Source organism: Triturus cristatus, chromosome 8 (assembly GCF_964204655.1).
Source record: "Triturus cristatus chromosome 8, aTriCri1.1, whole genome shotgun sequence".
Taxonomy (NCBI): Eukaryota; Metazoa; Chordata; class Amphibia; order Caudata; family Salamandridae; genus Triturus; species Triturus cristatus.
Window position 1 is genome coordinate 804,359,842 of NC_140591.1, and position 16,494 is coordinate 804,376,335.

The window sequence follows — 16,494 nt, forward strand, 5'->3', positions numbered from 1 at the left end:
CACACAATGTCTGCGCTGCGGGTTTGTCACCACAGTAAGGTATAGTGCATATTGAAAGTTTCTTTCCAGTGATATGTACCATTTTAGATTGTTGTTTGGTTCCAGGTGTGTCTCACAGTACACTCTGCAGCGTTTCCCTTAGGCCCAGCCTCGGTCCGCGTGGACCTGTTGGAGAAGTTATTTCTGCTCACAGTCTGTGAAAGGATGTGTGGAGTTCCAGTAAGAGACAGATCCTACTTAACCATGTGCAACATAGTGCCTCTACATCGAGACACAGATGGCTTTAACCCCCCCCCCCCCAAGTCTCAAACGTCATTATCATATAAAATCTCTTTATTGATGTCATAACTACAATTTGACAAGTACTTTTATTTACCTTCTTGATTTCTCAAATATGCTTGAAAATGCACCACTTGCCCACTCTTTTTTCAAAATGTTCTCGGGGAGAGTACTCCCCTGAAACCCCATTATGCCGCTTGGGCTCGCTCGCTGTTGCCACTTGCCACCGAGCACTCATCCTGAACTTTTCCACCTACCACTTTCAAATGTCATCAGCCGCCACTTAAAGAGTGACGATCTTACTTATACTGTTTGGAATATGATAAAAGTATTTCACCACTCTGGTACTGCAAATCTTTTTCCAGGACGTTTTCCCACAACACATAAAAAATGTCTCGCACACTTTAAAATGATAACACAAGTGTATAAGCTATAACATCTCATTTTGTGCTTTGTTCGTCTCCTGCTTGCCTGTCAGATCTTCTTTTGTCTGCGATAGAAACAATGTTGTTTGCAGTTAACATGTGGCCCACATTACATGGCAAATAACTTTAAAATCCTGTTCTATTAGACAGTTCTGTTCTAGTTCTAATTTAGCTGAATTTCAAAAGTTTTTATGTTTTTCATATAAGTAATGGAAAAAACATGTTATACTTTGTGCATTTGCTAATAAGACTCGATTAAAGCTTCGAACAGTCTACATATTATACACTGAAGCTCTGCTACAATATTTACAGGTTCGTTGCGTATCTGGGAAATTTCTAGGATACCCCCTTTTTGATGAAAACGTATTTTAACTTGCCATTGTTTCTGCAACTGGAGTAAGGTGCCTACAGTCAGTGTTTCCACAGGAAGAAGTGCATGACATACGAGAGGCTCATCCATACGTCCAGTCTACATCACCTCTTGCGCCTAAATGGAGAATGTGCATTTTAAGGGTTCCTGAATAGCAGTGACTGTGTGTAGTCTACTCACTTTATATAGAGAGAACAGTTTTTAATTAGGCTGCATGCCTCGTCTACCTATCCTCCACTTCTTCCAGTGTCACTTGAAACAAGCACCAATGTGTCGGAGTGCTGAAGCTTGTGTTATTTACAGTGATTCGAAGTTGGGTGCATGTAGCACCAATAGCAACATAAATATTATGCTGTTAAAATAAAAAAAAGCGGAGCATAATTCCATTTTCCTGGCTAGAAGTAAAAAAGAACTAATTCCATGCACACTTTATTGAACAATGCGGAATGTTTGCCCAAGAGTTCCCCTGCTTGTGGTAGGTATGTGTCTACTTTGGTGCCCAATACAATCAAACAATCGTTCATTTTTTGGGGACAATCTGAACTAAGACCATTTCTTTTGGTTAACTTTCTTAAGTATTTACAGAATTAAAAAACATAACATTTCATACTCCTGAAACATCAGTACTTTCTGCTGCCATTGCTTGAAAGCATCATCATCTGGGTCTCTACCACATCCCGTGAACTCTCATCTGGAGTTGGTCTGGCCGCGCTTGAAACGGAGATGCTGACCTGCCGCTTCAGCAGTTTCATAATGCGACGCTTATATCCCTTGCAGGCAAAGAAGTAGACTAGCGGGTCCAGGCAGCTGTTCATATTCATCAGGCACACCGTGGTGTGGATGGCGATTTGGAAGTTCTGCTGCTGCGAGCACGTGGGCTCGTACAGAAGCTTCTTGATCATGTGCTGGATGATGGCCGCGTGGTAGGGCGTGAAGCAGAGCAAAAACACAACAATTACCAAAATGATTGTGTTAATAGCCTTCTTGTTTGAGCCTGATTTTTCGGTTAGCGGGTTATCCTTCGCCGCTTGACACAGCTTATTACTTATTCGAACGTAACAATACAGTATTACCACAAGGGGACAAATGTATCCAATTAAGCAGGCGCCAAGCAATATCACCGGCAAGTTTGACATTGTTTCGAAGTTGGGATATTCCATGCATGTGACATGGCCGCCTACATCTTTAGACATATCCTGGAGCAGGAGAGGACCGGTCTGCAAAAAGACAATAAACCAGCCAAAGAAGCAGATATACTTTGCATTTCTGGGTTTTCGCAGCTTGTTGTAACGGAAGGGGTGGACAACTGCGAAGAATCGGTCAACACTCAAACATGTCATGAAATTTACCCCCGCATACGTGTTGATGTAAAAGAAGAAAGAAGTAATTCTGCAGAAAGCCTCACCAAATGGCCAGTCAAATCCCAAGGCATAGTACAGAATCCGTGTGGGCAGAGCAGTGGTGAAAAGAAGGTCAGAAATAACTAGATTGGTTGAATAAAGAGTTGTGGAGTTGATTTTTTTTCTATTTTGATAGATGACAATTAAAGCCAATCCATTTGCAAAACCTCCAATGATGAAAACAAGGCTGTAATACAGGGGTAAGCCTACTTTAGCTGAATTTCTGTGCACGTACAGGTCACATGTCTGATTGGTTGAAATGTTCGCTACCAGGGTTGTTGCAAACTCAGTTGAAGCCATTCCGCCGTGGAGTCTTGCGTCTCAATTCTGACAAAATAAGAACAGAACCAAAAATAAACATGCTTGTTACTTTCTTTTTTTACCTCACCGTGAAGCAATTACATAAAGATATCAAGTCAATGAATAGTGAAGAAATTAAATGAAAGTGGTTCACAATTAAACAAATGGTACACTCTGAAACTGATTCTTATTAAAAAAATGTCAGCTTTGTCAATTCTTTACATACATTTGTCTCTGTGTAATGAATAATCTGATTTTCCCTTAGATTAAAACATTTCATGACTTTAGAAAGTACTGAACTTCTATTAAACTTCAGACAGTATTTATTTTATCATCTGTTTTCCCCTTCCTAGCTATTCCTGAAGTATCTGTATGTTCTTGAAAATTCTGATATAAATAGGCACAATTAAGGTAAACGCACAGTTTTATGTATTTACCTAGTTTTTGTTCAATTTCTGTTAAACATAAAAGTGCTTAAATAATTAAATTGAGCCTATTGCTCACTGGCGTCGCATCTTTGTAATCCTAGCTTTGGACTGGGCTAAGAAGCCGTGTCCTGCATTGGTGGCCTTAAAATGTGAGGCCTCAGATCCTGTCACACAGGGACCACCATAGGCCCCTGCTCTGGCACTTCACAAAAGACGTTAAATTTTCTAGATTTTGAGTACGTAACTTGCTAGTTTGTTCGAGCCCTCGGTTAGGCCTACCCAGATAAATAATTGTTTTTCATATTTTATTACCTCCTTTTTAGCGTTTTCGTCATGATTGTTCAAACAGCTTTAAAAGCCGGGTTAAGACATACCTTAAAGTCTTTCAATTTCTTTGCTTTGGAAATATCAGGAGTATTGCAAAATTGCATATTTTGTTCCTCGCAAAATTTCACGAAATGAAAAGTTAGCAAAATATACTTTTGTAGTTAAATGTGACTTGCCGGTATGTCATGTCACTCTTTTTTACCTAAGTGCAATTGTTAAGATATTAGGCATTAGGGCATTTCAGGATTCTGTCTGCATTTATGACATTAAAAAAAGGAATAATTTTATAAAAATCTGATCTAATACTCAAAAACCAATCAAAATCTTAGCTGACGTTTGCGTAAGGTCCATCAGTTTGCTTGTACACGGAGTAGTAGAAAGTGTAATGTCTTCCAGGTATTTTGATTACCTTGTTCCAACTCTCCTATACTCTTGTGGCAATATGAGAAGCTTTCTAGTGGCCCCAGTTGCAGAGTGCTTATCTGGAAGGTTTTTATACAGTCTTTTTATACGGTCTTTTTAAAATTGTTTCCGCAGGAGGGTCATTTTATGCACAACCTAAGCTGGGAGCTGTATAATTGGATCCTCAATGGGGAATTCAATTACGTCATTTGAGGAATGCAAACAACAATACGTTTTAGTTGACAATAAGAGGTAGGTCAATGGTTTTTCAAACTACACAATAAGTAAGCAGCCAGTCGCCCAAAACTACCTTTGAGGCGTTTGTGACCTCCTTTGGATGCACTGATTTATTAGATCATATTGGAGAAGGTGTCGGAGTGAAAGGGGGGCGCCCTTATTAGCGGTATTTGGAGGCTGATAGTGAGATAGAGATTACTGTGGATCAACAGGGCCACCCTTTGAATGGACATCCGCAAGAACAGCCTTTTGATTCAGAATAAGGAGACGGCATATAAGTTAATGGTCAGGGGGTATTTGAATCCTGATAAATTGCATGGCTGGTGCCCAGACAGGTGCTGTAGGGAGCAGTGGGCAAGAAGCATGGACATTTATATTTGGTAGATGCCGTAGAATCCTGGGGTTTTGGAAGCAGGGGCTTGGAGTCATTAAGAACATCCTGAATGTCATTCTGAATGGTGCTGTTTGTTTGGTTATATTGAAAAATCAATAAAAATTGATTATCATAAAAAAAACATCCTGAAATAACTCTTTCCACATTCACTGACCCTGATAATTGTGTATATGGGATCCGATGAGTATCAGGTGGGGTGGGTAGGTAAGACTGGCCCTTGTTATTCCTTGTCCCTTTTGCAAGAAAAGGGGTGGTACCATTGTGGTAGAAGAGAAGGGACTCTCTGTGAGTAGAGAATTATCTTCCCAAGCTATTGGAAACCGCACCTATAGAAGGGCTTCCGGCACATATTAATGATAGCTGTGGAATATTTAGCACCCTCTGCTTGCACAGATGGGCAGGGACCATAGAGGATGCATGTTTTCTCCACAACGGAGAGCTTTTCAGCTGTTCGACTGATTGGGCCTACAAAGAGTAGCGAGCATCTACCTGTTTCTGATCATTTTGAAGGAGTGTTATTGGATGACAGTGGATGATGCTCCGGGTTTACTGTAGGGGTTTTGGGGTGTGGAAGGGTGTAACTAGTTGAAGATTATGGGAGTGAGGCATGATCATGCGACAGGCTAAGATACATGTGCTTATGTTGCTTTGGAATGTGTCAAGAAGTGCTTTGACATTTCTGTAGTTTAAGCCATTTATAGCATCCTTCTCAAGCCAACGATGTACACAGCATCCAGGTCGAAATTTCTTCTTCAGCTGCTGCATCAGGAATCTCAGATTTTTTTGGGGGGGGTAAACCTTTTTATTATTTTTTCCATGTACATATACATTTTATAACGTCATTGATAATCAGGTAACATTCGTCAAGTTATGATACTCAGGATTCTATCTGATGACACTTTGCAGTTAAAGAGACAGCAAGCTAAGTACAAAAGGTTGCAACATATCTTCCCCCTCAATTATGAGAAAACTTATTTACATTATGTTAAGCATGTGAATAAAGCATAACAAGGAAAAGGCTAAATTGGTTGGCATAGGGAAAGGTTTCTAAGGTAGTAAAAATATCTATATGTATATAGTTTTGAACATTTCGCGAAGATTCGACAAACGGCGCCAAAGATATTCTCAAAAGAAAAAAACGCTTTTTTAATAGAAACAAATTCCTAACTATAACTACCTACTGGTGGCTGCCAGTAGGTAATATATATATATATATATATCTATACCTATACATATATATCCACAAACACCCCTCCGATGAGAGAAGGTAAGAGGCCACTTTGGGGAACATGGAAACCTTTATTAAAACAAAGCAGCATAGGCATAATGCATTTCGGCAAGTCGTAGCCTTCCTCAGATGCCGCTGCTCACCGGTTTCTCTCCGCCCCCACCTTTGAATATCCTGTATTGCCCCCATTGGAGGGAGAACCTCTGCCACCAGGTCACATGGTCGCACTGCCACTGCGACCCAGACTTGACTACAGTTCCCAGAAGTCACTGTTTCTGGCTGGTTGTTGCGTGGGAACGGTAACAGGGCAAAGGCGTGTTGTATTAGAAAGGATAATCCCAGGTGAAGGTGTTGTCATCAGGCTTCCTCTGGTCCCTTTGACGTTCCTAACCCCCGGTGCAGGTTTCTGCCGGGCTGTGAGTCGTAATGGCAGTGCAAACGGCTCCTCGAAAAGTCGCGAGCTGCTCCTGGCAGCATCCCTTGCTTGGTCTGCACGGGGAGGCGACCAGGAGTTTGATCCAATACCTTGGAGAAAAGAGCTGTAACAGCTGATGCCAGCATTACTCCCGCCGCTTGGAGGAACGGGGCCTCTTGCACGCCACTGGCTGGCGCGTGAAAATCCATCCAAAAACACCCCTCCGATGAGAGAAGGTAAGAGGCCACTTTGGGGAACATGGAAACCTTTATTAAAACCAAGCAGCATAGGCATAATGCACTTCGGCAAGTCGTAGCCTTCCTCAGACGTCGCTGCTCACCGGTTTCTCTCCGCCCCCACCTTTAAATATCCTGTATTGCCCCCATTCGAGGGAGAACACCGCCCCCAGGTCACATGGTCGCACTGCCACTGCGACCCAGACTTGACTACAGTTCCCAGAAGTCACTGTTTCTGGCTGGTTGTTGCATGGGAACGATAACAGGGCAAAGGCGCGTGGTATTAGGAAGGATAATCCCAGGTGAAGGTGTTGTCATCAGGCTTATATATATATATATTCACTGAAAAAACCATAGGTTTCACACACGTTATAGTTAGGAATTAGCATTTAAAAAACCTTGCAAATTCACTGAAAAAACCATAGGTTTCACACATGTTATAGTTAGCTGGACATTTTACTCGTAAAAAACCAATGAAATTCCCCCGTTCTAGTTAGTTCAGCTAACTATAACTCGCGCGCCCGCAATCCACTGCTGATGACGTCACATATTACATCACTCATGACACGGTCAGTGACATCACTCATGACATCACTGATGACATCTCAAATGACATCACTGATGACATCACTGATGACGTCATCCATGTGATAAATTAGCACATCTTCTCACACCCTAATATAACCTTTGATACACCGACTCAAAATTTAAGAGTTCCATTCTCAAAACCATACATACTGCAATACCAATAACTACATACCCACTTATTAACTCTTAGGTCTACATACACCTCCACTGTACAGTCACTCATACTTAGTCACTCCATACAAAACTATCATATGCATTTATACACCTATATACACACTCACACACTACCAATCATCCATAGAGGTACTCTCACACCTACTCAGTCATGCAAATAATCACACTCCCATTTACTCACCTATGCGGTTATACACACTCAAGTTTACTTACTCATAAAAATAATATCACATTGTTATGCTCTTATAGAATCATTGATACAAGCACACACTCATCCATACAGTCACTCTCACAATCACACACTCTCACATCTACCCACTTATATACTCTTACACGCATATATACTGCCTTCCACATATGTAGTTAGTCACAAATGTACCACTGAGATATACATTCAATCCCTAACACAACCATACATACACTCACTCAACCATACAGTCCATCACAGATGCACTCTTAAAACCATGCACCCATAGAATCATCCACTCACACATTTATGCATAGGGTCACACACACCCTACCCACACAAACACTCAGGAACCCATACAGATACTGAGACAAGAAATCAATAACTCATATAGACACTCATATAGCTATTCACAAAACCATGCAGCCACTTATACACCAACATACAGAAACATACAGACATTTACACAGTTTAGTCACTAGTCTGCAGTAAGATACATTTAATGGCTCACTTATAGAGTTAGTTACGCACCACAGAAAATCATCCATTTACACTTGTACACCCACTCATTCTTCAACAGGCCTTTCCCTATATATATTAAACATATTAAAATTGTTAAGAAACACACACTCAATGGATGATGTCATCAGTGATGTCATTTGAGATGTCATCAGTGATGTCATGAGTGATGTCACTGACCATGTCATGAGTGATGTAATATGTGACGTCATCAGCAGTGGATTGCGGGCGCGCGAGTTATAGTTAGCTGAACTAACTATAACGGGGGAATTTCATTGTTTTTTTACGAGTAAAATGTCCAGCTAACTATAACATGTGTGAAACCTATGGTTTATTCAGTGAATTTGCAAGGTTTTTAAAATGTTAATTTCTAACTATGCCTACAGAGATAGGACATGTGAAGAAAGAAGAAAAAACACACAGAAAGAAAAAAAAGAAATGCAGAAAGAAGCAACAGAAGTCCTCAAAGACGAAGAAAAATGCAGGAAGAAGGATAACGTGCAGAAAGAACAAACAGAAGAGCAGAAAGAAGCCTTGTTGCAAAATCATCCTGTACCCTCAACTTTTTCAGATGGATACTGGTGGTAACTGAGTCTGACTAACCAGTCCTAGAGCCAGTGCTATGTTAAAAGACACTCAGAATACAGTGAAAACACCTACATACACTAGGGAACACTATGCGTTGGGGTCCCCCTGTGATCAGCATGACCTCCTCTGTAAGCCCCTAGTATATAATAGGGCAGGGGGTTAAAACTACCTCTTAAAACGTGCCACAGGGTGTGTTTGCACACGTCACCTCAGGCCCCGTCCCCTCACTTCCCCACTGTGTAAACACGCCCTGTTGCCGTTTTAGTTGGGAGATTAAGTCCCCTTGAATCCTAAGGGTCCCTAGGTTCCAACTAGACCACTGGGTACCTCCAGTAAGCGCCACAGAGCTGCATTGCAGAGAGATGTAAAAAGGGGCATGGCATAGACCACCTCTCTGCAACGCAGCGCAGTGGCACTTACTGGAACCACCTGGTGGGCTAGTTGGCCCCCAGGGTCCCTCAGGATTAAAAGGGAATTATTTCCCCAACTTAAAACGCGCCACAGGGCGTGTTTGCACACGTCGCCTCAGGCCCCGTCCCCTCCCTTCACCACTGTGTAAACGCACCCTGTGCCCGTTCTAAGTTGAGAGATTAAGTCCCCTTGAATCCTAAGGGTCCCTATGGTCAAACTAGCCCACTAGGTACCTCCAGTAAGCGCCACAGAGCTGCGTTGCATAGAGGTGTAAAAAGGGGCGTGGCCTCAGAACACCTGTCTGCAACGCATCTTCCTGGCGCATACTGGAGATACCTGTTGGGCTAGTTGGCCCTCAGGGACACTCAGTATTGAAGGGGAATTAATTCCCCAACTTACAACTGGCCAGGGAGCGCGTTTGCAGAGTGCCGCAAGGAGGGGGCGTGGCCTCCAGCGCGATGCCAGTCTTTTATTTAAAAAAGTATGTAAGCCTCCATTTTACATCTATCTTTCTTTTCATATTGCCATTCTACTGAAAGACACCTTCTGAGTGCATCCAGATCTCCTTGAAAGATGTTCACAGTGTGGATTGTAGGTCATAGCTATGTCTTCTGGAGTGAAAAGTTTGCAGAAAATAGAGGTATTGTGAAAGACCTTGCTTTGCCAAATGTAGACATTAAATGGATTGGTCAGAGAGGGTTAAAGTGGCACCAATTAATGCCTTTGGTGAAAACCTTTCTACATCTCCCACAGCCTAACCTTATTATTGTGCACTGTGGTGGAAATGACCTAGGCACTTTAACTGGGGTAGGTCTGGAAATTCTTATTAAGGACACCTTTGTGCAATTGATGTCACTTTTTCCACAAACTGCCTTTGTATATTCTAATATATGCCAAAGGCAAAAGTGGAACTGGTCCAACCAATTTTGTCCGCAGATTGACAAAGCAAGAAAGCACGTCAATAAGTCTGTTTCTGCTTTCCTCAGAGACTATGGTATGGGTTCTATATACCACAACAACTTGCGTTACAACATGCAAGACATTTATAGAGGAGACGTGTACATTTTAATGATGAAGGCAACAGAGTCTTCCTCTTGAACTTTAGACTCTGCATCGGTACTTACTTGTAGGTACCGAAAAACACTCAATAAACACAAGGGCTCTTTTTAGAGCCACCTAATATCTAAACACTTAAACTTGATTTTTATTTCTATTTTTTTTAATGTTTTTTTTCGGGTGCGCGCATAGTACGCGCAACTCGCGATGTTTATTAAAATCTTTTTTTTGGCCCTTCGTGGTCCTATTGTGACCCCCTGACAATGGCTAGGGGGTCATGAACTCCCTACTCTGCCCCCTATTCACGTTCTCCACCTTTCCTTTTCAGTGCGACAGACAAAATGGCGGCCGACACTTCCTGATTTCGACCGATTCGAATGTTTACTGACATCTAACAACCAATCAGAATTACGCTCGCGCACGGCAGGGTGTGCGCAGGGCTTGCACAGTGCGCGCACGCTGCGCGCGTATAGATATTGATATGCTTTTAAATGCTATTTTCTCAGGAAATACTGAACAGATTTACACCAGACCTGCGAAAGGCACTTCCTTGACCTTATGGCTACCTCTCTGCCAAATTTCAAGTAATTCTGTTCAGCCGTTCGGGCTGTAGCTGCGACTAAAGGTCCTATGGAAAAATGCATGGGGAAAACGCGTTTTGGGACCCCCCCTTTTTCTCGGCCCCCGCTTGACAAATCACCCCGAGACTTTCAGGGTAGGAGCTGAGCGGAGCGCCCCATTACTTTTGATAATTTTGCGAGGATTCGTTAACCGGCGCCAAAGTTATTCAAAATAGAATTTTGAGATTTCCTATGGAAACACGGTCCTAACTATAACTATCTACTGGCGAACGCCAGTAGATATATATATATATATATATTATCTACTGGCGGTCGCCAGTAGATAGTTATAGTTAGGACCTATTTTCCATAGGATATCAGCAACATTCTATTCCCAATAAGTCTGGCGCCAGTTGATGAATCCTCGCGAAATTTTCCAAACTTTTGGCCAGGTCCGCTCTGCTCCTACCCTGAAAGTTTTGCGGTGATCCGTTAAGCGGGGGCCGAGAAAAAAGGGGGGTCCCAAAACGCGTTTTCCCCATGCAATTTTCCATAGGATCTGTTGTCGCAGCTACAGCCCGAACCGTTGAAAGAAATGACACCACATTTGGCAAAGAGGTAGTCCTCAGTTCAGACTCGTGCCTTTTGCATAAATGGTGTGAATCCGTCCAGTAGTTCTTGAGAAAATTAGAGTTAAAAGTACATATATATCTATGGCCGGGGAGGATCCGCGCACCCTACCCGCACCGTAAGCGCACCCTCCTCGAACCGAGCGCGCACCCTCCCGATCGCGCGCTGAATGCTAATTGGCTGTCGAGTGTCTGTCTACATTCGAAACCAGGAACTGTTGGCGGCCATTTTCTGCCACGGTAGAAGCGAGGCTGAAGAAGCAAGGGGAATAAGTGTGTAAAACATATAAAGGGGGCAGAGTGGAAATACTCTGACCCTCTAGAAGTGCTTAGGGGGTCCCAGAAGGACCCCCTGGGGCCCCCTTTTTTTTTTTTTTACGGCGAAATGCACGCACGGTGCGCGCATCCTATCGCGTTGGGTGCACGGATTCTCTTGCGTTGGGTGCGCGGATCCAAGGGAAAAAAATTGAAAAAAGACAAGAAATCATTGGTTGTATGACAACTTTCTGCACTGAAAGGTAGGGTGTATATTTCTGTTTTTTAAAAACATGATTCTTATTGGTTAACAAAAACTGATTGTAAGGAACATTATATATGATAAGCTGATATTTTGAAAAGTCAAGCACACTTGCTGCCTTGTTTAGAAACATTGTGTGCTGAACTTGTGACCTGTATGCTCAGTGCAGTGTTCCATGACCTGTTTCTATGGTAACAGGCAGAAGGAAGATTGGGGGAAGGGTTGAAATGTATTTCATTTGGAAAGGGTTGAAATGTTTAACCAATAGAAATGTGTGTTTGCTTTTGAATTTATGTGTGAAGGATTGTGATTTGATGTTTACATGTATATGTGTGGAAAATGAAAGGGAAACTTTTCCATTCTTTGTTTTTGCTGAGGTGCACAGTGCAGAGATTCTGTAAAAGAAAATCTGGTGTGTGACTGATAAACTTCTTAATCTAGAAACAACTTGAAAGGTGAGTTATTTAATTGTGAGGGGATGTATGTAGACTATTTTGATTTTAATCAGACTAATGTATTTCTCCTGCTAAAGTGTAGGGAGTACTTTTTTTCTCTACAATCTTATTGACAGTGTGTGTGCATGTAGAAACCATTCTGTGATAAGCATTTGTGTTTTTCATGTGTTTGCAGACAGATTTTGGTAGAATTAGAAACTAGTCATTGTTTATGAATCTGTGAAATGAGTTATGTTTCTATACTAAAATGTAGTACTCCTAGATGAAGAAATGTGTTTTGTTAAGCTGCTAGGGATAGTGTTGCTTGTCTAGAATCACACTGTGAGTCTGTGTGCATTTGGGAACCACTGTGAGCGAAGTATGTGGAAATATCGTGTATTTGCTGACAGATAATTGTTTTAAAACCTGTCTTGTTGTCAGATTTAGTAGCATTAGAAGCCAGTTTTTGCTTATGCTTTGATTAAATGAGTCAGGCTTTGACACAAAAGTGCAGTCCTGAAATATGTAGATTGTGTGCAGTTCCCTTATCACTTCCACAGTAGTCAATGATTTTTGATTAACTCCTAGGTATAGTGGTTGTTGTCTAGAATCACACTGTGAGTCTGTGTGCATTTGGGAACCACTGTGAGAGAAGCATTTGGTAACATCGTGTATTTTCTGGTAGATAACTCTTTTAAAACCTGTCATGTTGTCAAGTTTTAGTAGCATTAGAAGCCAGTATTTGCTTATGCGTTGATTAAATGAGTCATGCTTTGACACTAATGTGCTGTAAATAAATATGTAGATTGTGTGCAGTACCCTTACCTCTTCTAGACTAGTGAATGAGTTTTGGTAAACTCCTAGGATAGTGCTGCTTGTCTAAAATCACACTGTTAGTCTGTGTGCATTTGGGTAAGGATTGTGATAGAAGCATTTGGTAACATTGTGTATTTGCTGACAGATAACGGTTTTAAAACCGGTCATTTTGTCAAGTTTTAGTAGCTTTAGAAGCTATTCTTTCCTTATGCATTGATAAAATGAGTCAGGGTTTGACACTAAAGTGCAGTACCATGTACTATTCTCTTCACTGTGCCAGAACTGAAAATTTAAACGTTTTACCCAGACACTGTCCTAGCAGTAGTCTGATGATTTAGTCAGTTTCCAAGTACTCATGTTGTGAACCATACATTACCACATAGACTGCTTCAAATGTCTATGCAGTATGCATGCAGTCTTCTAACATACTATACACTTGTCTTTCACATCTTCAATTCCCTAGTCAGTATCCATACAGTCCAGCAAACAGCCTGTCACAACCTTTGCACTCCTCTAGTGACCCATTCAGTACCAAGTACTAATCCATTCACTGTGTCAAAAGCCAACCACTTATAAATTCACCCAGGCACTCTCTTTGCTGTACTCTAATTATTCCGTCAGTTCCCAAGTACTCATGCAGTGAGCCAGACCTTAGCATATAGACTGCTTCAAATGCCTATTCACTATGCATGCAGGCCTCTAACCACCTATACAGTTGTCTTTCACACCTTCAATTCCCCAGTCAGTATTCATACACTTCTAGCAAACACCCTGTTACTCACCCAGTGTGTCTCCTGATAGTAGTGTAATTATTCAGTCAGTTAGCATGTAGTTTTTTAGTGAGGTAGGCTTTAGGGCATGAACTGCTTCAAAGTAGTATGCACTATGCATGTAGTGTTTTAACCATCGTCACACTTGTGGTTCAGGGTTATAGTTTCTTAGTCAGTTTTTATGTAAAATGTGTTTGTACAGTAATGGAATAGTATAAATTTGAAAGTTATTAAAATACATTTATTTGTGATTCTTTTTTACAGATACAGAATAGGAGTGTTTCTCATCCGTTTGCACTCTTCTCGTGCAAGATTGTTTGGATGAAGGGTCCTCCGGTGTTTCATCATACTTGCCGTGTCGTACGAGTATTTCTTGTTAGGATCCCCTCGCAACAGAACTCTTTTGCAGCTCTTTTGCAAATCTTGCACGTGCCCAAGGTGGCATTGATCTTTGTTTGCCCCTCGGGAAAAGTAAAAAATTTCCACAGCACTGAAGAAAAACATTGTGGGCGTGGTGCCTCCTCCAAAAATTCATCCTTAGATTCGGTGAATATTTTAAAGCGACAACATTTAGAGTTTTTGTAAGATAAACTTATAAAATTTTGTTAGCCGTAAGCATTTTATATATCTGTGATTTGTATCTTGTGGTATTTTGCTGAGAATAGCATGTTGTTTTTTTTTAACAATCTTTCTGATTGTTTTTTTTTGCCCGCAGTTAAGTGATGAGTACAATTGAAATCACTATTTTTAGTGAAATTCAATATATTCTGAGAACAGCTAAAAAAGGCAAACAAATTACTTTGTGGAAATTATGCTGTGTTGTAAAAAATGTATTATTACATGTTATATATTTTTTTTCCTTTTCTTTCACAGATCCAAATTTAAAAATAAGCAATTTATATGAATTTAGATTGCAATGAAAATCTGAATAAAATGTATACCATTTTTTATTCCTATTACTGTGAAGGTAAGTTAACTAAGTCTCAATATGCAGAATGAGGAGGTCTGCAAGAAGCTACAAAGTTGAACACGTTTCTAAAAACACTCTGTTTATACCTATGTAGTTTTGAAATCTGACCATAATCAGATATCATGTTACCTTCTTTGAATATCTTTGCAGACAAAACTCTGTGCTTACCTTCTATCATTCGCAAGGAATTTTAAAACTGGAAATATGTCACTTTTTGTAACATAGTTATTGCGCAAGACACTCTTTCATATTTACAAAGAGAGGAAAAGGCACTCTGTGCACTTTTTATACTCCATATAAATACAACCTCATTATGCACACCAGTTTGCGTTGAAAGGGTGTTCTATAAGAGTTGTTGTGCATGATTGCACTGAATACTCATAGAACAAGACACATGTCTAGATTTGTCAGAAATTATAAATTTCGATATGTTTGTGAATGCTGCACCATTCTAAAATTGGTGTAGGAAAGCACAACAAGGAGAATTGTGTTCGAGGCATATGAGCTTCATATCACACACTTAGGATAATGTCGACGTGGGCGATTGGACCTATCCGCGCCGTGAGGCCTACGGCTCATGGAAAGGACGCCGTTTAAAAAATGCCCCCAATGTGGAGCAAAATTCCCGCACAGTGACCATCACAAGGTCTGTAACCTGTGCCTGTCACCGGAACACGACGAGTCCAGCTGTCCAGCCTGCGCCGCATTTCGATCCAAAAGACCATTCGGGATCGAAGAGCTCGACGCCATATCATGGCACACAGACCGGCCCCGGAACCAGAAGATATCTTTGATGAGGGTCTCGATGTCCCGGAAGAAGATTCCGAGGAACTTCAAATTATATCAGAAGCAGACGACTCAGACGACCCCACTACTCCGGGGCAACGTGTGAGTACCAATGCCCCTACCCCAACCCCTCCAAAAAAGGCATTGGTCAAGACTTCGCCAGCTGGCCCTAGTCGAGACCGAAAACAACCTTCAGAAGCCCCGCCTCCGGGCTCGGCTCCGAAGAAACACAAGCCTTCTGGTGGCTCGGGGCCAAGCAAACCACATATCATCGTACCTTCGGCACCGAAGACGCAAGCCCTCTCGGCACCGAATCCGGCGCCTTTGGCACCGAAAACATCGAGGCCCATAGACAAACTGGCACCGAAAGCTCCCAAGCTTAAAGACTCCATTTCGGCACCGAAACCTTCATCGGCACTGAAACCCTCACCGCCACCGAAACCCTCATCGGCACCGAAACAACCGGCTAAGGACTATACTACACCTCCTAAAGCCAAAGACTCTACCGATCACCCAAAACCTCGATCGGAACCGAAAAAATCAGCGCCAAAGTCTGTTGCTGAAGACCAAGAACTTTTCCACCCAGATCCCACACAGAAAAGGATCTATATTAATCCAAAAACTGGACATGTCACTGCTGTGCTATGTAAATAAAGGAAACTGGATACAACACCTTCCCCAGTACCTATAAAGAAGAAGGACTCAGCAACGTCACCTATTCCTCCTTCCTCACCTGTACGACCTCCTACCCCACCCCCCCTGCCTACAATACCATTACCTCTACCATCTCCTTCACATACACCACCACCTCAGGATGATGATGATGATGACCTAGGGGTAGGGGGTAATCCGGATGATCTTAATGATCCTAATGATCCCTTCACAGATCCAGATATTGTACCATTGGATGACTGGGCATACCCCCTACCAGATATGCCTGACCCTACTACATATCCCTCCAAACCCTCACCTCCTGATGACCACCTGGGGTTTGGACAACTAGTACACAGAGCAGCACTTTACCATGGCGTCATCATGCACTCAGATG

General features: G+C 41.9%; 2 protein-coding genes across 8 annotated transcripts in view; one reads left to right on the top strand and one right to left on the bottom strand.

The window, feature by feature from the left end:
- The window catches only part of UBAC2 (UBA domain containing 2), a 698,660-nt gene that overhangs the window by 205,793 nt on the left and 476,373 nt on the right, over positions 1-16,494 (top strand). The window lies entirely within an intron of this gene.
- Positions 316-16,494, bottom strand: part of GPR183 (G protein-coupled receptor 183) — a 109,327-nt gene continuing 93,148 nt past the window's right edge. For both annotated transcript variants that reach the window (XM_085622251.1, XM_085622252.1), the window contains one exon: positions 316-2,801. In XM_085622251.1, the coding sequence (XP_085478377.1) occupies positions 1,695-2,774 (1,080 nt within the window). In that variant the 5' untranslated portion in view covers positions 2,775-2,801 and the 3' untranslated portion in view covers positions 316-1,694. The remainder of the gene's footprint in view (positions 2,802-16,494) is intronic.